This window comes from Haplochromis burtoni, unplaced genomic scaffold (genome assembly GCF_018398535.1).
Source record: "Haplochromis burtoni strain Fernald_Lab_line unplaced genomic scaffold, NCSU_Asbu1 Contig_7, whole genome shotgun sequence".
Taxonomy (NCBI): domain Eukaryota; kingdom Metazoa; phylum Chordata; class Actinopteri; order Cichliformes; family Cichlidae; genus Haplochromis; species Haplochromis burtoni.
The window spans coordinates 1,226,180-1,252,040 of NW_024582368.1; the positions used below are offsets into that span (position 1 = coordinate 1,226,180).

General features: G+C 41.6%; 1 protein-coding gene across 4 annotated transcripts in view; it reads left to right on the forward strand.

Moving 5' to 3' along the window:
- Positions 1-7,622: 7,622 nt before the first annotated feature.
- mark1 (MAP/microtubule affinity-regulating kinase 1) overlaps positions 7,623-25,861 on the forward strand; it is a 42,405-nt gene continuing 24,166 nt past the window's right edge. The window contains exons 1-3 of one of the 4 annotated variants that reach the window (XM_042224823.1): positions 7,623-8,108; positions 10,663-10,863; positions 18,719-18,772. In XM_042224823.1, the coding sequence (XP_042080757.1) occupies positions 8,058-8,108; positions 10,663-10,863; positions 18,719-18,772 (306 nt within the window). In that variant the 5' untranslated portion in view covers positions 7,623-8,057. The remainder of the gene's footprint in view (positions 8,109-10,662; positions 10,864-18,718; positions 18,773-25,861) is intronic. The other 3 variants (XM_042224825.1, XM_005913971.3, XM_014336692.2) reach the window with 3 other exon arrangements.

The window sequence follows — 25,861 nt, forward strand, 5'->3', positions numbered from 1 at the left end:
GCAGAAGCACTCAGTGAGTTCAGTTGTCTTCCCAGCCTCTAAATCCACCAGAAAGCCTCTGAGCACAAATGGACAGCTGACAAAAATGTAGAAATTTTATTTTAGAATATATAATAAATTTATACGGTTGGTTCCATATCATGTGATTTTGTGACATCTGTAACACAATGAACTGAAGGTGTTTTAACAGCAAGAGAGTTTACATTGGCTTCCAAACATGTAGCAACAATAATGTGTTAGCAGCAGTAAGTCCGCTATGTTCATAATACATGTTTTTTTGTTTGTTTGTTTTTTCATCGATGGCACAACAAGCAGAAACGTCCAGCCTTTAAAAGCCACTCATGAACAAAAATAAAAACCCAATGTTATAGACTTTATATAAAAGATGGATACAGCCACATGGTCACTGCCATCTTGATGTTTTTAAATCAGACTAAACTGGACCCATCAGCAGTGTTTTGTGGGTGATGTTGTATAGTAACTAATATAGATATGTGTGGCATAAAGCTAGGGATGTGGCTGTTTTGAATGACAGGTGGGCTGACACCGGCTGCTGAAGTCAGTTTCTGTCAGTCTGCTAGAATTCACCTTTACTGATTCTAGCCACCTACTGGTGTTACTGAGCATAAATTAGCAGACATGTGTTGCATCGGTACAGTTTATGTTTCTGACCATGCTTGCTTTGGTAATTTAGTACCTAAATAAACTCACTTTTGGCTCCAAAAGGAATAAATTAACAAATATTTTTTAAAATGCCAAAACTGGGGCTTCAAAATATGGAGATTTCTTTTATACATACTCTATGGTTACAATACCAAATTTCATCCAAAAAATAATTACAGCGCTATGCGCATTTTTTTTTTTTTAACATTTTAATGAACTGATGTTCATGTTAGTAGGCACTAATAATTATGCATCTATTTCTCAGTGTTGCATTCATACATTCACTTTCTCATTAAAATATAATTCCAAAAAGCAAAGACATCAATGGACAAACTGCTAAAATCAGTGCTTTAGAAAAGGACTTTACTTTGTGTGAATGCCACTTTTTCTATGTCCCTTAAAAGAAAAAGAAAAGAAAGTACAGCTTAGGCTGACTGTATCGTCTCTTGTTTTGCAGGTAGTCTGTTGTTAACAAATATTTCAGTCCAAGTCAATGAAGCCATGGCACTAGTGAGGCCATAAAGAACCAAATACAACTAAACCCCTAACTGCACAAATGGTGTGTGTGAAGCAGCACTACACAAATTTTGGTATTCCCTAGCTTCACAACGGGAAAAAAATGCAGTTGAACCTTAATAATTTATCGCATATTACTGGGAAATCACTCAAAGTCACTCCGTATGGTGCTGTCACTTTATGTTCTCCCCGGCCTGTTTTGGGTGTCAGGGAGAGAGGTAAGAGGTGTTTTGATGGTGAAAGCGAGTGCATGAAGAGGTGAGAAATGAGTAGTTTATTGGATGGCTTTGAGATTGGAAACGCATAATAGGATGAGGTCAGTTGTTAACACTGGCAAAAGGTGCCACGGGAGAGTGGCACAACCACACAAGGGCATTCATATAATATAGACGCATGCCACTCAAGAAACCACTCATCCAACAAGAATGTACACACTCAAACTAATTAGCAGAACCGCCCATCCAATGTGTGCATATCTGTTTATGTAAATTGTGCTGGTGTGGTATGCTGCTTAGTGCCACTGCATGTGGCTGTTGAAAACGTGCCAGGCCATAAACACTCCTTGCCTGGTACCCAACCACAGATGTCGTTTCAATAAGCCTTCAGTCGGGCTGAAAAATAAATCCTGGAGGTCCATACCTGTGTGATTACATTCTCTAATTATAGTTTGGAGCAGTAACTCCGAGATGACTGAATGAAACGGGCCCTCGGGGTGTTGTGAATGTAATTATATCCTGACAATTAATAGGCCCAGTCCTCAGAGAAGAGTTTGTTATATGATGACGCACCTGACCGTTTTTAGCTCGCCAGGGAAGCCTTTGAATTATGACATAATTACAAGGGAAAACATGATATGCAAGGATGATAATTATCCCCAAGTACAGTAACAGTAAATGGCACTACCTTTTAGAATACGAGTTCATAACAGGGGAAAAGTTTAGATTTCTCCTCGGCACAGTGTTTAACATTAGCTGCTGGGCCAAAAGAGGAAATATCTTGGACCTGGAATGCATCATTTGTGGCCACAGATAATTTCATGAAAATGTTTCTTTATCCGGAGGAGTTTTGATATGTTGCTAATGCTCTGAGTATACACGCACACTGGCCAAGCACACATATTTAAATTGCTGGCAGGAGAGAAAAAGCTAAAAAAGCTACCAGGTCATGCATGCAAATAGAAAGATTAAGAGACAAACATTTGAAAAATGACATGCTGCAATAAAATATATGACTTGTTATGTTTTCTGAGAATGTGCGGAGAAACTGAAGACGTTTTCTGGAGAAAGATGTACACTTTGTCATTCCGCAGCCCTTACCACACTGTGGAGAAGGAGTAGCTCCCCTGATGTTTGTTCTGTATAGTACAAATGCTCAAATAAACTCCCTGTTCTCCATCTACACCGGTGTTTTCACTTCCACTGCCTTAACAGACTTCTGCAGACTGTGTGGGCATGTGCAGACTATCCTTGATTGGCACGTCTCTCATTTTCCAGTAAGTGCTGTTGCAATCTTTAGGACAGCACATCATTTTACACCTATCTCTATCACAATAAACAGCACATTAACACCGACTTCATTAGGTATGCCTTGCTAGTACTGGGTTGGTCCCACTTTTTGTCTTTAGAACTACCTTAATTCTTTGTGGTGCTGATTCAACAAAATGCTGGAAACATTCCTCAGAGATTTTGGTCCATACTGACATGATAGCATCACACAGTTGCTGCAGATTTGTAGGCTGCACATCCACATTTAAATACCCTGTTCCACCACATCCCAAAGGTGCTAACACATCAGATGTGCACTAACTTCTGATGACTACCGAGGTCATTTAAGTACAGCAAACACACTGCCATGCTCAAGAAACCAGTTTGAGATGATTTGAGCTTTGTGACATAGCACATTATCATGCTCGAAGCAACCATCAGAAGATGTGATCATAAATGGATGGGCATGATCAGCAAAAATACTCAGGAAGGCTGTGGTGTTTAAATGATACTCTATTGGTACTAAGGAGCCCAAAGTGTTCCTAGAAAATATATATCACACAATTACAACAACGCCAACAGTCTGAACTTTAGACAAAAATGGATCCATGCTTTCATGTTGTTTATGCCTCGATTTCTTGTTCTTAGCAACCAGGAGTGGCACCCAGTTTGGTCTTCTGCTGCTGTGGCTCATCTGCTTACGGTTCAACATGTTGCTTTTCTGCATCACTTTCAGCTTTCCTATCAGCTCAAAACAGTCTGGCCATTTTCCTCTGACCACTGGAATCAACAAGGCACCCAGAAAAATTCTCTTTTTCTGAAACAGTCAGACCAGCAACAACCAAAGTGACTTAAATCACCTTTCTTCCCCCTTTTGATGCTCAGTTTGAACTTAACCAGGTTATCTGTCCATGTCTACGTGGTGAAATGCATGGAGCTGCTGCCATGTGATTGGCTGAATATTAGGTACACCTGTTCAACGTGGAGCAGTTGAACAGGTGTACTTAATAAAGTGGCTAGTGATGTAGACTGGTGACCACATATTATTATTTACACTAACCTGAGCAGTGTAATTATCTAAAGTATAACTGTACAAATGAGCCTGTAAAACAGACCTGCAGGAAAATTTATAGAAAACTGCTCACCATGATTGTGAAAATTCACAACTTTGCATATTTGTCTTGAGCTTGCACTCACTTACACCCAATTTCATCCATCCTACTGTGTTGCTTGACATCTGCCCTGGATTTTCAACTGTTTTCATAATTTCTACTTCCCTGCCAGCCTTCCCAGGGCGTGAACACATGCTTGTGTGACAGCCACAAAGACAGGCAGGTGAGGGTAGGCCAAGGGTGGGCATGAGCTCTTGGTGTGCCAGTCAGTAATACTTTTCCTCAGGTCGAGGTGTACTCACCTGGAGGGTGTGTTACTGCTGGAAATCTCTGTAATGAACAGAAGGATGGATCCCTGCCTGATCAAATTCCACTGCAGCCCCATATCTTTGTTGCCTTCCAAAAATGTTCAGCATACCAGTGGGTTTTATTGACTTGTCAGAGCAGACAGCAGGAGTGCAAGCTCTGCCTTGTAAGGTGTGCAGTTAACAGGTTTTAAAGCAGGAATGTCTGCAGATCACTTTTTTTCATTTGTAATACGTTTGCGTGTTTTAGGTAAACGCAGTGATTAGAGCTACTGTAGAGCACACACTGGGAGAAAAGCAATTTAGAAGATAAAGTTATTATGTAAAGTTTTTACAGGACTCTATGCATTCCTGTGAAAAACTTACACTGCATGATTCAGTAGCTTGTAGAACCACCTTTAGCAAGAGTAACTTGAAGTAAACTGTTTTCTGTATGGCTTTCAAATAGATAAAGAGTGAGCCAAAATTCCTCCACAATGTGGAGGAATTTTGGCTCACTCTTCTTTACAACATTGCTTCAGTTCATTGAGGTTTGCAGGCATTTGTTATGCACAGCTCTTTTAAGCATTTCAGTTGAGCTGAGGACTTCGGGCCACCGCAGCACATTGATTCTAAACATTATCTTGTAGATTTGTTCTTATGCTTGAGATCATTGTCCTGTTGCCTCAGCCAGTTTTGGCCAAGCTGTAGACAGATGGCCTCACACTTAATTCTAGAATACAGAGAAGTTCACAGTCGACTCAGTGACTGCAAGGTGGGCAGGTGCTTTATAACTCATATGCCATTTTCGGTTTTCACCAGCAGTGGCGTTGTGCATTATGGTCAAACATCTCCACTTTAGTCTCGTCTGTCCAAAGGACTTTGTTACAGACATCTTATAGTTTGTTCAGATGCAAATTTGCAAACATAAGCTATGCTGCTATTTTCCTTTTAGAGAGAAGAGGCTTTCTCTTGACAGCTTTTCCAAACAACCCATACTTGTTCAGTATTTGTCGACTTGTTAACATTTAACATGCTAGCCGAGGTCTGTAGAGTCTAAAATGTAGCTCTTGGGTTTTTTGCAGTTGCTTGAATTGTTGCACACGCTGACCTTGAGGAGAATTTCCTGGGATGTCCATTCCTGGTAAGAATGTGGCATTGTGTTTACACACACTTGAATGCTCTGGACCAGCAAACTGCCAAAACTTTTGCTTTTGTGGACACAGTCACACTTGCTGATGATCAATTAATCAAGTGCATTTGGTGAGCAGGATATGACTCCTACTTATTCTCTTAATTCCTATAGAAGCAGTAATATATAACTGTGTCACACATGAAAATCTTGGGGAATAGAACTGCATATACTGAAGGAAAAAAAGTTTAAAACCTCTTGTTGTTGACACAGGACAAGACCTGACACAGGTTGAACCATGTCAAGTCTACCAGTTTCAATAACCTAGATATTTGAAAGGCCTTTAAGTATTTTAAAAAAAAATGCTGTTGATTTTTTTTTACATCACATAGTAGCAGTGCATGAGAGGCACATACTGGGGCGCATGCAAAACTTTATAAAACATCTTCTTTTTTGAAAAGCAGTTCCTGTTATTTCCCACACTTCTGCAGGATGTGTGGCAAACATTTTTACTGACTGGAGAGGCTGCATGGCTTGACTCTCACTGGTGAGACTGAGTCAGGGAAAAGGAGATATGGTAAACTGCCAGTGATGACAGATGCTATTCCACTATCGCTCTTATAATGAGTTTAGCCTCTCTCCCCCTCTTTCTCTGTCTTCCTACTCTTTCCTCTCACCCCCTGTCCTGCAAATACAGTTAGCTGCATGACCATCCGCGATGAATGGCTGTTAACAGCTGCCTCTTTTTTGATAGTTGCCTGTGAGAGCATGTAATTGCATTTGGCCTTGGGTGTACATGCACTCATTAAACCGGTGTCAGTGCCCATTACATTCCTCAGGAGTGCAACTCAGGTAGAATGCAAATCCCAGGCAGGAACGGAGCGTGCTCCCAGGATGTTTCAGCGCAGAGAAGAAAAACACTTTGGAGCTCAGATCAAAAAGAAAACCATGAATTATTATCGGTTTGGGTGTTTTCCTGTTTAAACTCTCCAGGGGAACTGTTCAGTCATTCTGATGAACATAAATACAAATTGAATTCAACACAAATAAAATTCAATAATTGTATCTAAAATAGATCCCAGAATAACCCTGCCAAAAATCTCACTATCAGTAGTAAGAGGATGTGTTCGGCTGAAATAATTGAGCTGGTCCAAGTTGTTAAGGCTCAGAGGGGATAAGATCTGCTATGCTGGGATTGGATCCATGCTGGGATAAGATGCAGAATTCCAAAAATGCCCATCTACATGCCAAGATTCTGTGTTAGACCCATTTGGTTACACTGAACCGCCTTATCTCTTTGCATATTATTTGGATACTGCTAATAAAACACATACATAAATATATTAAAGGCAAAGCATGTTTCAGTGACATTTATCTGAACATTCTAATGTGACCACAGAGGAAGGCGTTTTGAACTGTTATGGAAGTGGCAAACACTAAAACTAACAACCTACAGATTCCTCAAAACCTCCAAAACAGGCTTAATGTTCTCGACGGCTTTTATGTTCTGTATCCATCAGTTATTGTGACACACTGTGTGAGACAAATCATCAATCGTGTAACATCCAGTGAGATGCGATTGTCTGCCTGAATTCCACAATATTACTGCAGAGACAAAGAAGCCACGACATCTCATACAAGAGACTCATTAATGGACTTTAACGCCTGCCGCCCTGCTTATTCCCCAATCACATTATGACATGTTAATGTACTCAGAGGATGAAAGCAAATCAACGAACAACGGCATGGCGTTTGTTTGGGGCTGCACGAAGGAAATATGAAGGATACTGCAGGCGTATAATGACCCCTAGTGGAAGAACTCCGCACGCACATCTGCGTGCGCACTGTCACAACCACACCCCTAAAAAACAAACAAAAAAAAAAAGGTAAAAGCATGAAAAATTCAAAATATGTCTCTAGGAATCTAAAGGTTGTTCATATATTTGCTCTCTGATGACTCAAAAAAAATTAAAATAAAAAATAGCTGTTGCAATTTTAGGATTATGTAGAAGAACAATGACGGGTGCAGTGCTGTAACTCTCCGACAGATGGCAAAGTCTGCCCAGTTCATACCGTGACACGGGCGTTATCCCTAAACTAGGCCTCTCCAACTCATTGTCTTCTTCAAACCCATCATGGAGTAAGCACTAAATTAAAACCCATAGCATAAAATAACAGAAATAAGCCATTTAATTTATATTGTTCCAGCCACATTTGAGCCACTTATTTAGTGAGTCTACCTCAACATCTCTACGATACTGCGTGATAAAATACGTCTGTACAGCCACTGTCAGGCTTTAGGGCATTGTTCAGTAGCAGTGTAGACCTGTTTGGCAGGCAGCACACTCCCTGTAGCTGGATTTGGTCTAAATCTGCCGGTGACTGTTCCAACTGTGCCCTTAACTGCTTTCTGGTGACTTGAATGATGAGCTCTGGAGCAGACAAAGAGAGTGTATGTGCACGAGAGAGAGAGAGAGAGGGCGAGAGATCCCATCATCCTTCCTGGTGGGAGGTTTGAGATGAGCTGCGCAGACCCGTCCGCTACCGACGCATCTTCCTGGCCTGCCCCCCTCTCTCTCTCGCTCTCTCTCTCCCTCCCGCTCGCTCCCTCTCCCAGTCTCTCTCTTTCCTCCTTTTCTGTCTGCCACTAGCCTACCTGAAGGGAAGTGTACAAAGCCGATAAGAAAATCTGGCGTGCCGGCGGGGCCCTGTGTGCGCTATGCTGCGGTAAAAGGGCCGCTATTTGCGGTGTTCACAGGGGATGTAGAGAAGAACAGAGGCGCCGCTCTCCCTCACGGACCGCGCCGTGTCTGCTTTTGCTCTGCCCAGCCCGCCGCATCGCTGAGCGGCCTATGAAGCACACAAGATGTCGACCAGAACGCCATTGCCCACAGTGAACGAGCGTGACACCGAGAACGTAAGTGCAGCTGTCCGGAGACACCTGAGCGATACCGGGCGTGGGGACGGAGTGGTAACGACCCGGGGATGTGGTTATTTTGCGCACTGGCCGGTGCAGGTTAATGGCAGCTCTTCGTGAGGCTACAGTGTTGCAGAGTGACTCGACCAATGAGCACAGCAGCTTTTTTTCACCCCCCCCCCCTTTCTGATGGGAATGAAAGCATGGAGCGTAGAAATAGCTTAGAATAAAAGTGCGGCCCGGCTGTGACTGCCTCGCTCTCTCTACACAACAAGGCTAGCCTGAACAACGCACTGCGTCAGTATTATGCCGCTTTTAATGGCACAAGCGAGGCTTGAATGTTAACACTGAGAATGAGGTGTCTGTGTGGCCTGTGAGAAAATGGTGTTGCTCCACTCGTGCAGCTGGGGGGTATTTTCTAGTCCACGACGTAAATATATAGGGTGTGTGTGTGTGTGTGTGTGTGTGTGTGTGTGTGTGTGTGTGAGAGAGAGGGGGGATGTTGCCCTACTTTTCAATTGCAAGGCTCGGTAGCATCGCAATGTGACATCCATAACCTATCGGGCCCTGCTGTAGGAGCACGCTCGGTGCTGCTGAGGAGGAGGCAGCGTGTTGTTGTTCAGCGAACCAACACGCAGACAACAGGGCGAAGAACGACTTGAATTAATCACAGGAGATTTCTCATGCGCCGTGTGGAGGAATGTTTATGAACGACCACCCACTCCCAATTATGGCGCGCACATCCACAATAATGTAGCTCTTCAGAGATCAGAACAGATGAGGGCTGCTCCTCTGTGTGTGTGTGTCTGTGTGTGTGTCTGTGTGTGAGTGTGCTGACAGGCTGTGACATATCTGGGTTCGTCTGATTTTTTTCTTTCTTTCCTGGAAACAGAAGCCTCCTTTAAGGCTGCAGGCAGTCTTTTTTGTTTTTTTTAATGGTTGACCTATTCATAGACTTACAGAGAGGGCTTTTATTTTGCCTCTATATTTCTGAGCACGTGTTTGCCCGGGTTGTCATGTTGAGGTGGTTAAAATTCAAGTGAGAAAATGCATTTCCTCTTCAGCAAAGTTGCATAACTTAACAAACCCTATTGTTAACTTTTACATGAAGACATCGGTCCTCTCTCGCTCTCATTGTCCGATACATTACTGAACAATGATCTGCCAGTGTTCAGTAATGCATCAGCTCATAGGAGTGCTAATGTAACTGTCTGTCTAATGCTGCACTCTCAGACACAGACACAGACTTCTGGGTGGCTATTAAAGCACTGCCTCAGCATCACTGGCAGTAGCCAGCCAGCCCAGGCTCCCTCTGTTCGACTCCAGCACGCAGCCCCAGGGCCCACTTGCAGCTGAACTGCATTGCATAACAGCTTATTACTCAGAAAGACAAGTGGCTTTAAGTGCAGCAAAACAGAAGTAGCTCACTTCTAGCTTTCTTCTTCATCTTCTTTTATTAATGTGTGTGTATGTGCACAGGTGTGTTATGCCTCATGTTTGCCCCCCTGAAGACATCATCTCAGTGTCTGGGATCAATGGATGGACAAGTGAAACAAATTTTGTGCATTAATCAATCACAAGAGCCCAGAGTCATTTGCCTGTCCAAATATTCCACTGCTGATTTAGAGAACCTAAGCCAAGTGTGTGTGTGTGTGTGTACACAGTTGTGTGACTGAAGGTCAAACTGGCCTCATTACAGGTGCGATCTAAAATTGACTTGAAAGGCACTAGTGTGGCATTTACCCGCTGCAAAAACAACACATGCACATTTCTCTGATCTAAAAGAGGCATTACAAACAAAACCATCTGACTTTGTCGGGATTTAATATAAATTTATGCTGTGAAATGTACACATGCATCATAGCACTCCCTCAGTGAGGCTAGCTGAGGTGTTGTGCACACAGCAGGGTGTAGCGTTTCCCCAGTGAAATGGGAGCAGGGGAGCCCGGGTAACCAGACCAAGGCTTTATTCTCTGGCTGGGTGTGGTGCTCAGGAGCAGAGGATCATGGGATCTCTGACCTGGACTGACATTAGCAGCTGTTGTAGAGGAGAGGACCAGAGGAGACTGCATATAGCCTGTGCCAGCATAGTACTTATAGCAAGCTGTTCCTAATTCACCTTCACATGCTGTATCACAGAGACGCTTGTTATTGGTTTTGACTGTGGAACCAGCAACATTGTTATCACAAAATGTGCCTGTGTGTTACACTTTTTTTGCTGGTTTTGTCAAAGACACACAGTCTGAAGTTCAGTTTCTTCTGATATTGACTCTTACACTGTGAATGATAGGGTCATTAGGTTAAGGCGTTAAAGCTCCGAGATTTTGATTCTCCCCCAAATACTTCTGTATAGATCCTCATTGTGAAACCAACTCTGGAATTGGGGCAAAGCTACTCTTTCAAAGTTCAGCTTTAACAGTACTGCATTGCTTCTGTATGTTTTGCCTGTGTAGCAAAATGATCAGTTTGGAAATGTGCCACGAAACTACTTAAATAATATTGGTGTCTGTGTAAATCAAAGGATGTTGCTGATCTCCACTTTTTTTCCCTGCAGCACTCTTCGGTGGACGGCTTTGTTGAACCCCAAGCCCCCCCAACAAAGTCCGCGAGTCGTCACAGCCTGCCACGATGCCGCAACTCTTTCACCTCCACAGAGGAGCACCCTCACATTGGCAATTACCGCCTCCTCAAAACCATTGGGAAGGGGAATTTTGCCAAAGTGAAGCTGGCACGACATGTCCTGACTGGACGAGAGGTGCGACAAATTTTTAATCTTTGCTTTATAACGTTTATACTGTGCGTTTTATTTGTGTTATATAATATAGTGATGCACTGATCCAATATTTATATGGGATATTGATCAGCAGCAGTGCATTATTTGCTAAAAGGACAGCTAACAGCAAAGGATCAGCAGTTTAAGGTATTTTAAATCTGCCACACAAACAACTTCTCTGTTTTAAGTAGTTTGTGACTAAGCTGTGCTCACTAAGTTGACTGAAAAGCTCAGTCGGTGATTCTTTCTCTGCAAGACTCTGTGCAGTAGGTTTGTAGTTCATGAGTTGTCATCGACTCAGATTTTTGTTATCATGACTTCCACCTGCCTTTTTTCTTTTTTGTTGCGGTGCATGAACGGTAAAGGTGAGAACGGAAAAAGGACAAACTACCACAACAATAAACAGATGCTAAGTTGGAATAAAATGAGTAATAATATTATTAGTTATTTAACACAAATTGCTACTGCTGGGTCATTTGAGCTGCAGTCTAATCAGGGACACTCAGACTTCCCTCTCTCAGGCCACCTCCTCCAGCTGCTCTGGGGGGACACCAAGGTGTTCCCAAGTCAGCCAAAATGTGTAATCTCTCCAGCATGTCCTGACTCTGCACCAGGGAATCCTCCCAGTAGGATTTGCCCATCCTGGTCAGAAGCCTGAAGCTTCAACCCGCTGCTTTTTTCTCAGAGCAACTGTACTTTGAGTTCCTTCCAAATGACCGAGCTCCTCACCCTGTCTCTAAGGTGAGCCCAGCCACCCTTCATGGAGGAGGCCCATTTCACTTCTATTCACAGTCTCATTTGTTCCATCACCACCCAGAGCTTGTTCCCACAGGTGAAGGCAGGAACGTAGATCAACGGCTCCACTTTCACAGTCAGCTCTCTCTTCAACATGACACACCAGTATAGCGTGCACATCCAAGTGGGCACAGTACCAACACCTGTTAATCTCCCGCTCTGCTCACCCTTATTATTGAACAAGACCCCCCCAAGATACTTAAAATCCTCCACTTTTGGCCAGCAACTCATTCCCAATCTAGAGTGGGCACCCTTTTCTGACTGTGACTCATGGTCTTACACTTGAACTATAACTTGGAACCCAGGGCAAGCTGGAGGTCGTTGTATGACGAACCCAACCTATCTGCAAAATGCAGAAACATGATCTAGAAGCCACCAAACTCGACCCCCTCTAACACTTTTAAAGTTTGTGCATAAAAAATGTTGAACAAAATCAAAAGTTAGGATTAAGGAGTCAGCGTTAGCTCCTGGCACAAACTGTTTGTGCTGATATTAATGTCACAGGGGGTTTGAAGCTCTGCAGTCACCGAGTCAGCAAATCTTTGGTAACTTTTACACACCATGTGCATCAGCACTCGGCAACCACGCTCTGTAACTTTAAATGAGCGGTTCCTCAACCCCTTGCAATAGTACCACTCTGAGTTAAATGTTGAATATCTTGGAGGTAAGAAGGTTCATGAACTGACTTGTTCCAACAGTGGTATCCTATTACAATATTACGATCAAATTCAGTGAGCTCTTTGGAACAACCCATTCTTTCATAAATGCTTGTAAAGGCACCTGCGGCGATGGGAAAACACCTGAATTCAAAGATTAAGAAACTCTGTGGCCCTCTGTGGCCGACTCTTTCATTGCTCCATGTTAACAATTAAGACTGCAGTTTTCTTTCATTGTTGGTTGATTTAAGTTCAGATCCCTATTTAGGAGTGTTCTTGTTTTATTCGACCTATTTAAAACATGAATATATTTAATTCACCCTCACAGGAAACCAACAAAGCCATACTGTACTAAATACTCTGAGTGACCTTTTCATTTATAGTTTCAGTTCTGGTAACAATGCAAGAAGGCTCACTTAAAAGAAAAATATTTCAGCTTCACGGCTGAATTCTTTGCATCTTTTTCAAGTTATGCCTCGCCGCATAGAAACCACAACGTGACAGAATAATGGTATCGCTATTTATTTATCAACTCAAAATGATTATACATGAATTAGTTGATAAGGCATTGATCTACTTGCAGTCAGACCCAGTTTTCGGCCGTGTTCTGGCTGTCAGATGAACAAATTATCTCCTGTCATGACAATGTTGTACTTGACCATGTTAGCTTTCCCAGTGAGGACAACCTCTCGCTCCCTTTCACCCACTCACAGTCATACACTGCTGCCTTGTCAGAGTGATAGATGCCCTGCTTTGATGTGTTGTAATTAAAGCTCCTGTTTCTCTAAGGAGAAAACGATGACCTGCGATCTGCTCACTGTCTTTCACTCAGTAGGACCCGCAGGGCTCACTGACAGCCCCGATCCACCTCAGAGGTCCTTCTCATGTCTGTCTTAGCCACTTGCATCTTTTAATCCTCTGAGTTTTAAAAAGCATCAGGTCATATCGGTATTGAGTGCCCAGGGAATAAATATTCTCTCAGGTCTAACCGGTAACAGTTTGATCTGTTCTGTGTCCTTTAATGCAAGTGTAAAACAGACACATTGAGTGTGCTACCCACTGTTTGCCGAGAAGGTCAGGCGCCACTTTGTGTGCCTGAGAGCCTTTGCTGGCTCATCAGAATGCAAAGACATGGATCAGAGTAAGGGAGAAAACAGGTGGAAAGAACATGACCCACTAAAACGAATGTTATCGTCGCAGGAACCTAGAAAGACGCTTACTGACATAGATTTTCCAGATGTGATAAACAGAGGTTTAACTGTGTAGAAAAACAACAAAAGGTCCTGTGAACCAAAAAGGAGGTTGCACAGACTCACTTCCACGTGACAGAGTGTCCTCTGTCTGCCCAAACGAACACGCACGTCAATTCACACGCATGCTGAGCTATACTAATGGTAACATTTGCCTCTACCATACGCCCCTATGAACTTACTCAGCGGACAACATTATTTGTAAACTTAACTGAAATTAAGACTTAGTCCTATAATGTCATGACTTTTCTATATCAGGGGTATTTAATTAAAATTTAAGGAGGTCCAGTTAAAACTCCCTCAAACAAACATTACAGTCCAGTACGTTTTATTTTTAAGTAGCTTAAAAACGTTCAACATTATTTCAACAATGTTTATTATTCTTTTTTTTTAATGAACTGCAGTCTAATAATATAATAATGACAGAATGTCATTTTCTCGTTTCAAGTAAAATAACTTTTGAATTCAAATGTCTTTAAATAAAGTGCTCAATTTAAAAATGTTAAAAAGTGTAGTTTGACTTTCTTCTTTGCTTCGTTTTCTTTAACCACATTTTACGTGTAAACCCATCTCAGCTTTAACCCTCCGTTTCTTTCTGTGTGTTTCCTGTGTGCATACATTGACCATCACAAAGGAAAAGACCGCACAGATGAAAAATACCTTTACTGTAAATACGAGAGAGTAAAATAGAAACTGTCCATCAAAATCCACAGTCCACCTATTGGTGACCTAGGATCGATATAATTTATTATTAGTGTGGTTTTATCATACATATAGTGGCAATATTGGGGGAAACCAATCAGATATAGATTGTACATAAAATATACTTGCAGCCAGTATTGAACTTTTTTTGTCCAAGTTTGAAGCCTTGGGTTTGTCGCTTTCTCTGTTGCAGTCTTTGAAAACTGGATGAGAGAGCAGAACTCGTTAGCGAATGTTAGCATTAGCTAGCTTGGTTAACTCATTCTGATAATTGTATTGCACACTCACAAGGTAGACATGCCTATTTCACAGTAAACAGGACAGTAAGTTACAAAATGACCAAATTTTTCTGCAATGAAGAAGATTTGAAACTATCTGTTGAGGCTATAAACTGCTTGCCTGAGGCAAAAACTTAAGTGAGAAGCAGAATTGTTTTCTCAGACTCTTGTATACCATAGATGACTTTTTCTACCACGAAGAGTCACCATCTGGCCATTAGGACTGCTTCACAGACCTGGAGGCTACATCCATCAAGTTTACATATGAGCATGAATGTCATGGTAATTTAATGCTTTTAAGGCATTAGGTTTAGAGTAAATGGTCACTTTCCATTAATTCTGAATTATGTTTACAAATAGTTTTAACGTAAATAACAAATCAATCAAATTATCGGTTGATCTGTTTATCTTTTTCAGTCTATGTTGCAGCTTTCTTGCTGACACATGGAAGGAATTTGACCCTTGTTCTTAGAAGCTCTCAATATCCTCTTAGTCTCCGCAGAGAGCAAATTTACTTGGAGAGCTAAATATAGAAACGAGGAAAACAAAGCACTGAAAATATGGACATACTCATTAGCACTTATATGGCAAGTATGGTATAAACTGTGCTTCTTGTTTTAGAGTGCATAGAAGTGTGTAGAAGCAAATATGCATACAACATTCAGAGCACTTATTTGCATAGATGTGACGTGAAAAAAAACTTTTGTTGTCGTACATTACATACATCAGCCCTGCTCCCTATATTACAGTCATGCCTTTCTTTTCATCGCATATGACCTTATACGATGCTAAAATACTTCCCTTTAGCACACAGATATCATGATTCTGTGGTTTTGATAACAGAGCCTAAAGGGAAATCAGAGTGTAGAGGAAATGCGCAAAGCACTCGAGCACACGAGCGATGCAAAGTTTCCCCTTTGTGTCCTCGCTGTCTAAATATTCACACACGATCACAAGTCCTGCATACTGTGAAGAGCATATGGCCCCTGTGTTACGACTGGGCTGAATAATTAACACTGATGCACAGTGCCCTTCTGTCACTGTGAAACTGAATTATTTACCCTCAAATCCATTAGCGTGAACACACACGCACCCACATGCACACAGAGGCCTTGTGTATGATTTTTGTGCCGTCCACTCATTCATCAAATCTCTGTCTGCTAACAAAAATGAAAATATTTGCCCGGCATCGTGTCGAGGAAATTAAATGAATCTCACTGACTCATGCAAAGGGAATAGTGGAAGTTGATGCAGCAGAGTGACACATGAGGACCGTTCCAACACCTGTAGGCGTACTGTACATCAACAGACACGCAAATACGTGCCTAAACCTGAGCTTCGTCCGTGACAGGAGGAAGCAGAGAGGAAGGGAGTCTGTCTGTGCACCTGCCCACCTAAGAAGGGCTACAAATAGACACCACCTGCATACTGTGTTTTTCTACACATAGTAGGCCTTTCTGCAGTCTTTCACTTTGCTCCATCCTCTCCCTGTTAGACTGTTTCTTGGTGTTATTATCAAGTTTGGCTTCTGGGGTTGTATCAAATTAAATTACAAAACAATTTGTGCCATAGTTCTTAGGGAAAGTGGTTTTAGATGAATAACCTGTATTCTCATCACCATGACTCAGCATCTGCTTGCTGGTTTCCCCCCTTACCAGGCTTACCAACAGCCTGCATCCACTGAAGCATGCTTATTAAGCTCTTATAAGGCCAGAGGCACAGTAATGCTTTAGAAAAAATGTATGTTTTTGTGATATTATTCATCTTTAATGTTATCAGTGTGTCTTCTACAGAGGTTACAATCTTTGTGCTAGAATGTAATTCAGCAGATGAACATAGATGATGACAAAATCTCTTCAAGATCCGCTCCTATGATACTTCTAATGTTAGACATGGTTATGATTGGAGATCATGGTTAAGGCACAGCTCCCTGGGGGTAGAGTGTGGGGGGGGACACATCCTACAATAATGTTGTATAAATCACTTTAGATTTGAGATGAGTCGTGCAACTCCTATACCCAACAAAATTTTAAAACCTAGGGCTTTGTCACTGTGTGATACATTCACTATATTTCCAGAAGTTATTCACTTCCATAGCCACAGGTGAATAAAATCGCCTGTCTCATGTTTGCAGGCTGCTTCTGCAAACATTTGTGAAAGAATGAATTGCTCTCAGGAGCTCAGTAAATTCCAGCATGGTACCGTGATACGATGCCACCTGTGGAAGAAGTCCAGCCATGAGATGACCTTGCTATTAAAGATAAAGTAGTTTAAGAACTGCACATGGAGATTTTTGTATGAAGAGTTTCAATGGTCCAGCAGCTGCAGCCAAGCTTTCCATCAGAATGCAAAGTTTTGGTGTGGTGTAAAGCATGCCATCACTGGACTCTAGAGCATTGGAAACCTTTTCTCTAGAGTGACAAATCATGCTTGTTCATATGACAATCAAATGGATGAGTTTGTGTTTGGGGGTTCCCAGGAGAATGGTACTGTTCTGACTGCGTTGTGCCAAGTGTAAAGTTTTGGTGGAGATGGAATTATGATGTGGGGTTGTTTCTCGTCCAACATCAGTGTTTGATCTCACAAATGCACTTCTGGAAGAATGATCAAATATTCCCAGAAACACTCCTAAACCTTGTGGAAAATCTTCCCAGAAGAGTTGAAGTTTTTATTGCTGCTAAGGGTGGGCTGACATCACATTAAACCCTATAAGAATGGCAGACGAGCAAATACGTTTATGCATCTTTAAATTCTCCTGTGTAAATCCAAGATGCAGATTTTTTTGGTTAAGTCCAAACTGCAGCCATGGACAGCATTCACAGTTATAGCTGGACTCATGCTCTGTCCCCATACGTGTGATATGCTAACTTTGTGCAATGTAATAAAAAGTACGTACATTTACATGCGCCATTTGGTGCAATAAAGTTGGGCAAACAACACAGCGTTCTGTAACCTACTGGTTTATTCGATCAGGAAAGTGGAACTTTGACAGACTAAGTTAATTTTTAACTGCACAGATGTTAATTCGATATTTTTCTGTTTGCTTTATTAATGCATTTTATGAATATATTATCTTAGCACCAAAGCCAACAGCAGCTTCTCCTTTCTAGTTCTGAATTGAGACAACAGCATCCATTCAGTACAAAGTACAGTGCAAAAAGAAGGAACAAACGCATGTTTAAGAGCTTTGATACTGTCAGTTGGTTGAAGAGTCTCAAGAGACATATGGAGGCTGTAAAACGCGTGAAGGATTTCAAATATCAAGTCAGCAAACAGCTACTAGTTTGATCCTTAGACCCCTTTGCTCTCTGTAGTCAGGCTAAGAAAAGATTTTATGGTAATTACCTGTGGTTAGGCTATAAAAACTGTCATTCTAATTTATTTACGCATATAAAAAAGCTTAGCATAGCACTTTTTTTCACACATGCAGCTGTGAACTTTTCTAGACTTGTGTGTGAGCAATCAGCTCAGACATTAAATGGTGTTTAACCTGAGAATTTAGTAGTACAGGATGACTTTATGTGTGCTACATGGGAGCTAAGGGGTGGGGGGCAACATATCAGTGTATGAAAAACTAGAACTTCTCAAGATAATATAGTGGCTCGCTTTTGACTCTGCAGTATGGCACAGATAGTCAGTGAAAGCTGCTGAGCTCTCAAAGTGAGGAGACTACGTCCGTTTCCTCAAGCACTTTGGGGTGATTATTGAGATGGATGCAAATGACTGCTGACATGGTTGCCAATTGAGAATATTTACCCAAACTTTTCTTGCTCCCTGCTTTAAGTTGCCTTTCTCAGTGTGTAAAGGCTCTTAATTCACCGTATAGTCATAGTCAAGAGGGAATTTGTATTTCTGCTTTGATCTCTGCAAATCAATGCTTCACGTCTTAATGAATTACTGAATAGAGAAGCTTTTAGGTGTGTTCAGGCTGAATGGATGATTCAGCTGTGACATGTTTTGACAAAGCCACCTCACCGCACAATAGTGAAATAATAAGAATTCATTTCAATGCAAGTTTTAACTGCACAAATACAAAACTGGAATTAGCTTTGACATCTTGGTTATCTTTTATGTTTTCCTGTCTGCATCCCGCTCTCTCTCCCCCTTCCCTCTCTTTCTTTTACTTCCCCTGTCTTCCTGTCTTTTCTCTCTCTAGGTGGCGGTGAAGATAATAGACAAAACCCAGCTGAATCCAACCAGCCTACAGAAGGTGAGTTTATGTTTTATGACCACATGGTAACATTGATGTCTTGGTTACAGTGTTCGTGGGCTTTTCCGATAGTCTTTCCCGAGTTCTCCCCACTCTGTTCTTTGCTCTTTGAACTCAGGATGTGCTATTTTACATAATGTAATCAGATGTACTCAGGAGAGACCACAGGGCTTGTTTAATCTCCAGCCACAACCTCCTTCACGCCTGACTCTGTTGTTTGTGGTTACGGGCAGCTAAAAATACACTTGCTGGCCGGTTTGTCACTTCCCTTGTCTAGCAGTCATAACCAATTAGAAAAAAGGCTGTGGGACTGTTTCCTGATTACTGACTCCCATTAAACACACGTGGTTATCTTTGTGCTCTTTGTCCATATTGCATTATTAGCTCTCAAACCAGGCTAATCCAGGTTAATCTTCAAATAGGTCTTTGAATATATGTGAAAAGGGAAGGAGTGCTCAAAAGCTCCTCACTTTCCCTAAATTTCGTCACTCCAATGGTTTTAAACTTAAGCTAGTCCTCACAAAGAAAGCTATCCAAGTAAATGCACAGACCAGTACACATACAGTCATCATCGCAGATTAGAACATGTGGAAGGAAAGCAAGAGCTGCCAACATCACCTACTGCGAGTCTAAAAATAAATCAGGTGTGCAGCTGACTGACAGGAATTCTTTTCATGATCATGACATTATCGTAGCACGGCTCACCAGCACCGCTGCTCTTTTACTTTCCGGTTTTTGTAAAAGATGAAAAAATTGCCTAGCAACTGACTGACTCATTTTGATAATGGACAATTATAACAACCACACCTACATAAATGACACTTGATGGTGTCTTTGTAGGCCACCAGGGTGGGAAAATGTTGCCCCCTACAAGCTTCTTAATGACAAAATAATTGCGATTAGCTTCTAAATAGTGCTTCCACCTTATGTTGGTCTGAATGGAGATGAGATGAGTGAACTCGGTGAGTCAGTGAAGGCTGGCCTAATCAAGCAGAGTGTAATCATAAAGGGCTATTGTGAGACCAAATCTGGTTCACTGCCGAAGTCCTTCTTTGGCATCTGTAAAACACGGTGGTTTTTCGCCTATCAGGGCATTTCTAACACGATTATATTCCTGCAATTGTCTTGGATCTTAATGGGATCCGACGGCAATTCTTTAGCCAATCAGTGTGTAGTTGCTGTGAGAGTTTCAAGCTCTCAGTTCCACGCTCATCTAATCTGACCGAGATAATTCTCGTTGTTTGAGCTCTTTTGTGTCGCAGCCTATTGTGTGGTTTCTAATCTGTGCACAAAGTGAGAGTAATGAACATTTTGTTTTGTGCGTATGTGGTGGATTAATATTCTGCATAGAAACTGACTGGGACACTGCCAGATTGGGTCATGAGGAGTTTCATACCGGATGGGTTGGGTTGTCCGCTGTGTAGTGTTGAATGTAGCAGGACAGATGTATCACGTGACCGTGCAGCCCAGTTGATCAATTATTCAGTGGGCTTTCATATGTGAGCTGCAGCACTTATACAGCTTTTTTTAATATATAGGGGATAAAGTGTTTTTAATATTACATCATACAGTACATTGGCGTTTGCATTCACATTAGCAGATGATGTCAAATGTTCTGTATTTGTATCAACTGTAGAGTCTTGTTTTGTATCCTTATTCGGAGCATATACACAGTTATATATTTTCACGCCCTCTGCTCCATACTATAGATTCCCGTAATAGTATACAGATATGCCATCTGCAATGCAGAAGCTCGTCTTGTAATGCAGCAGCCATCTCCTGGACTGAATCGATCGTCTCATTGACCCAGAGTGTCCTATGCTACCCTTGTAAAAGCTCCATCACGAATACATTAAAGGGAACATGTGCTTTTTATATACAGTTTTCTGCTTGGGCACTCTTTCGACCTTGGACTGATCAAATAATGCCTTGGAAAAACCAAAGAGAAGCAACATTGCAGTCATTTGCTCTGTTTCCTGTTTTTTTGGAGGTTTGTATTGCTGCTGATTATCAATTGAAAGGTTGGAAAAATAATAACAAGTGGGCATCAAGAGTGCAAAAATGAGAAATCACCACTGTGCTATAATATGTAGTGTGGATAATTTAATCTCGCATTTTATCAGAGCTTTTCATAGATCTAATTGTATTTTCAGCCATGGTTTTTGCTTTTAACGATGATGAAAACAAGATTATGGAGATTCTTTTTTTCTATGATGCGTTTGTATTGTGTCGTCTAATAAATCTAGCATTTCCCTTTATGTTTCTGTGCTATTCTCCATTAAAATCCCCCAAGTCACACCCTGGCAGGCTGACGCATTTTCAGTTAGGTTCACATTTGTTCGTTTATTTATTTTTCAGTCCAGTTATAATTAAAATTCAAGAAAACACAGTTAAGGTTTTTTTTAAAAAAAGAACCAAAAAAGAAAACCTGTACAATATTTAAGATTAAAATAAAACAAAACAAACCATGATCTTACCAAAGTCAGTCATGATAATTTGATTTTTCATTCACTCTTAAATGTTTCCTGGGTGTACAAAATATTCATCCTGGTCACTTTGTTGGGTACACGTTACTAGCGCTTGGCTGGACCCTCTTTTGTCTTCAGAACCATTAATTCTGCTGCTGGAAACATTCCTCAGAGATTTTAGTCTGTATTGACACGATAGCACACATCCAGGATCCATGAATCTCCTGTTCCACCACATCCCAAAGGTGCTCTATTGGATTGAGATCTGGTGACTGTGGAGACCTTTTGAGTACAGTGAACTCACGGTCATGTTCAAGAAATCTGAGCTTTGTGACATGGTGCGTTATCCCACTGGAAACGACCATCAGACCATGGCTACACTGTGGTCATAAAGGGATTGACATTGTCAGCAACAATACTCAGCTATGCTGTGGTGTTTAAATGATGCTCATTTGGTATTAAAGACCCCAAAGTGTGCCAACGAAATATCCCCCACACCATTACACCACCACTGATATGTGACATTTGTTCATGCTAAATTTGAACTCTAGGTTCTGAACACTGCAGCAGATATCGAGATTCATCAGACCAGGAAACATTTTTCCAATCTTCTAATGTCCGATTTTGGTGAGCCTGTATAAATTGTACCCTCAGGTTCCTGCTCTTAGCTGACAGGAGTGGAACCTGCTGTGGTCTTCTGCTGTAGCCAGTTCCTTCAAGGTCTGACATGTGCATTCAGAGATGCTCTTCTGCACAACTTGGTTGTAACGAGTGATTATTTGAATTACTGTTACATTCAGCTCAAGACAGAATGTCGCTTTTCGCCTGTCTTCTGGCCATTTAAAGTCATTTAAATCACCTTTCTTCTTCATTCTTATACTGGGTTTGAATGTCCTAAATGCTCAGAGTTGCTGCCATTTGATTTAATGATGTCATATTTGCATTAGCGAGCAATGGAATTTGTGTCTACCTAATAAAGTGAGTATATTAAAATAAGCGATTTTGTTGGAGGCACTCTTCAAATTACAAGTCTAGACCTAATTTCACTGTAATGCTTGAGGCTGTTTGGGCTGCTCTATGACCCTTCACCAATGAGTAGATGCAAAATTTAAGCAGCTATACACAAATTCCCCCCTTTCGACATCGGTATCATAGTAGTTTTTGTATTTTTACTACACAGCTGTCTGGACAGCAAATTGATTATCGTGTGATGTAGATTTTCAAATTCAAATTTTTTTTATTTGTCACGTACACAGTCATACACAGTACGATATGTAGTGAAATGCTTGGATTCATGGATAAAATGCTGGTCTGCATAGCTAAGTAAACTATATCTGGAGGAAACACTAAATACGTGGATCGAGAAGGATTGTCCAGTGCATTTAAAAAAAAACAACAAAAACAAAACAAACTAATCTGGACTTGATTAGACCTTTTGTACGCAGGGCAAACATGGAGAACATTTGAGCCATTCATGCTGACTCTGTTTCAGTGTGGGTGACTGAGGTTTGAGATGCCTGATTGGGCCACATTATTCCTACACTCCCTGCCACTCTTTCATGTTAGCCTGTCAAAATGCCACTAATATTTCTTTTTATGGTCTCAGAGGAGCCAGGCTGTGGGCTCACCATCTGGCACTGTAGGCACAACCATCACCCTGTCAGATCTTTTACTACCACACGCATGCACATACACGCAAACCTGTATGACACACAGAGACATAAGCAGAAGATATTTGGTTTATGCAGAAGGCTCTAGCTGGCAGAATCTCTGGGGATTTTTTTGTCATTTTTGGCAACATTATGCACACATTTATGCATTAGTGTAGCTAGCATCCTCTCTGATTAGAATTAACTTTATTTCACATCAAACAGCACTTTAACACTTATTTTCTTAAGCATATCTGTGTGAGCCCACAGTGTCCCGATCACTTGATTTTAAAGAGGGGTTAGCAGAGGCCAAAATGAGTCATGAGGTTACAGCGAACCTCCCCTCTTTTTCTTTATGGCCCATTGGCCCTGATGTGACTTTGAGGTGGTTTCAGCCCCAACAGGAAATGAGGTCAGCTTAGCATCCAAAGCACCTCCTGAGATTCGCCACAGGAAATGCATCACATGTCATCTGTGGTCATGGTTGTTGACGTTGTCATGGTTTTAGGCATTTTAGCCCTAAAATAGGCCTCTCCGCTAATCCCCTCCGAGCAAACGCTGCGCTCATCCCATCATCCCAGCGCTTTCTCTTTGTAATCTGTAAATAAGAGTTGTTTTCTTTTTCATCGCTTAAAAGACGCCAGTAAAATATGGAAGGTTGCATGATTGGCATGTGGTTCTCTTCTGTTACACATGACATATAAAAGACTGAAGAGCATGAAGAGGGTAAATTAAACCCCAGAAACACTGGCAGCTTCTCTAGTTATTATTTTTAACATGGCTCAAAGCTGCAGTACCAACCTTTACCCTCACTCTTATATCCGAGTGTGACTGTGTGAGAAACTGCTCCGAACAATACACGGCGACTCTGTTTGTGTATTCTACAAAAAGCTCACTATGGGGTCAAGCTCTTGTAAATGGGTGTTGTTGATGTCTGTCTTGTGCCTGCCATTCTGCATTAGCCAATGAAACGCTGTTGAGCCTATGGGCTAGCGAAGCTTTGGTCTTGTTCAGATGAGCGGAAGGTGATTGGACGGGCAGCACTTGTGTTTGAGGTGAATCATAACACAACTGAAACGCTGGCTAAGATATGCACAGATTTACATGTTTGTGAATATTTTCTGTTCCATAAGACATATTATACAAGCGTTAAATGAGTTTTGGTGTAAGTAAAGTGTGTTTTGGTTTTGTGGATTATGAATAACGAGTGGCTCATAGTTGCAGAGTGATTGAAAAAGATGTGTGCCTTTTCTTGTTGGGTTTTAGCACCTTGGGAGTCGAGGATGGGATTGTTTCCTGAATATCAGTGATGCCTGTCTGTTTGTCTTTGTCTCTCACTGTCTTTCTTGGAAAAACAGGAAGCTATGGTTATTTACTGATATGTGGTTTTTTATGTAATATTTGAGCACTTTAAACATGCACGCACGTACCCATTAGAGGGATGAGGGCTTCCAGACTACTCATCCTATCAATAATCTCCATGTTGAATGAGCAGCTGTGCTGCTGTGACTGAAATAGTCCAGCCAGTTCTTGTAAGTGTTCCCAGTCTGATATCTGCTCCTTCTGTATGGGGACTGCTGTAATTAAGGCTAGTTTGGGAGACTGGGTGCCTCTGGGTGGCTGGAAGTAGGTCACTGGCACAGACTACTGAGATTCAACCGCATTGCAAATGATGTGTGCGATGCAAATTTGTTGTTTTTGTAGCTCTTTCTGTAATCCTTCTCTACCTGAAAATCTGCTTTATGCCAGGCTGTGACCCCCCCCCCCTTCCTGCATCTGTAGATATTATTGATATTAATAGTAGATTGGATCAAAGACCGCTAACTCATTATCTCCTGTCAGCCTGCATGGTGGTTACATCCTTATTGAGCTTATATCGACAGACACAGTGTTTGTTGTTGTCGGTTTCCACTGCCCTTCTCAGATTTGTTCTAATTTTTGTTTCCAAGTGGCTGCACGCGTGCTTCCCATGTGAGGGGCTTTAGGGCAATGACGCAAACGAGAGAGAGAGAAAGAGAGGCGGAACAAGGCAGAGACGGGAAGAGATAAGAGACTGAGATAAAGCACTGCCTCTATAATTCATCACTCATCCAGAATATTACAGATTTTCTGTCTTGACCAATGCATCAGATATTAAAGCACGTGCATGGATGGATGTGTATCGGAGGTTGTAACTTTTTTTGGGGGGGGGGTTGTTTTTTATTCTTGTGTAGTGCGGTAGATCTTCTGGTTATTGTGTCAGTGTGTTTCCACTCTAATTGACTTTGTTACCACGGGGGAACCTCTCAGGCCAACATGGCAGTTGATGAGTATGGAGCAAGGTTTGCCATGCAGAAGCCTGCTATTCTGAGGCACTTGGATCAGGAAGATTTTTGTCCCATAACAAATTCAGGCTATAAAATCTGCATGCACACATTCCTTTAAAATGTCAATCTCAAAATAGTTGCATTAATGTATAAACGTGAGTGTATATATCGTACAAGTGAACACCATACACTCAGTCTGTAGGAACTCTATATTTGTGCCTGTTAATATGCTGTAAACTGTTTTCATATTAGTACAGAAATAGATCACACAGATTAGGTACAAAGCCATGAGAGGGATGCTAAAAGTTTTTGCACAGTGAATTTGAAATCAGTCAACATGTGATGGAAGTGCAGACTTTCAGCTTTAATGCAAAGATGTTTAACAAAAATTTCCTATCAACCATTTAATTTTCATACATAGTTGTTCACAAGTATTTGGACAAACTAACATAATTTTAAATATAAGGACTGTTTTTGATAGTTGGATGAAAATCCTTTGCAGTCATTCACTAAAGATCACCAAACGCTGTTTCCTCCCATGAGATCCTCTGTGAGGGCCCGTCACTGCAGCCACATTCAGATGCTGCTTGTTTGTGGGTCGAGACGCCGAAAGAGAGGGAAGCGAGCCGGCGCACTCGTGCGTTTGAGGAGACGCGGACTGCGAAC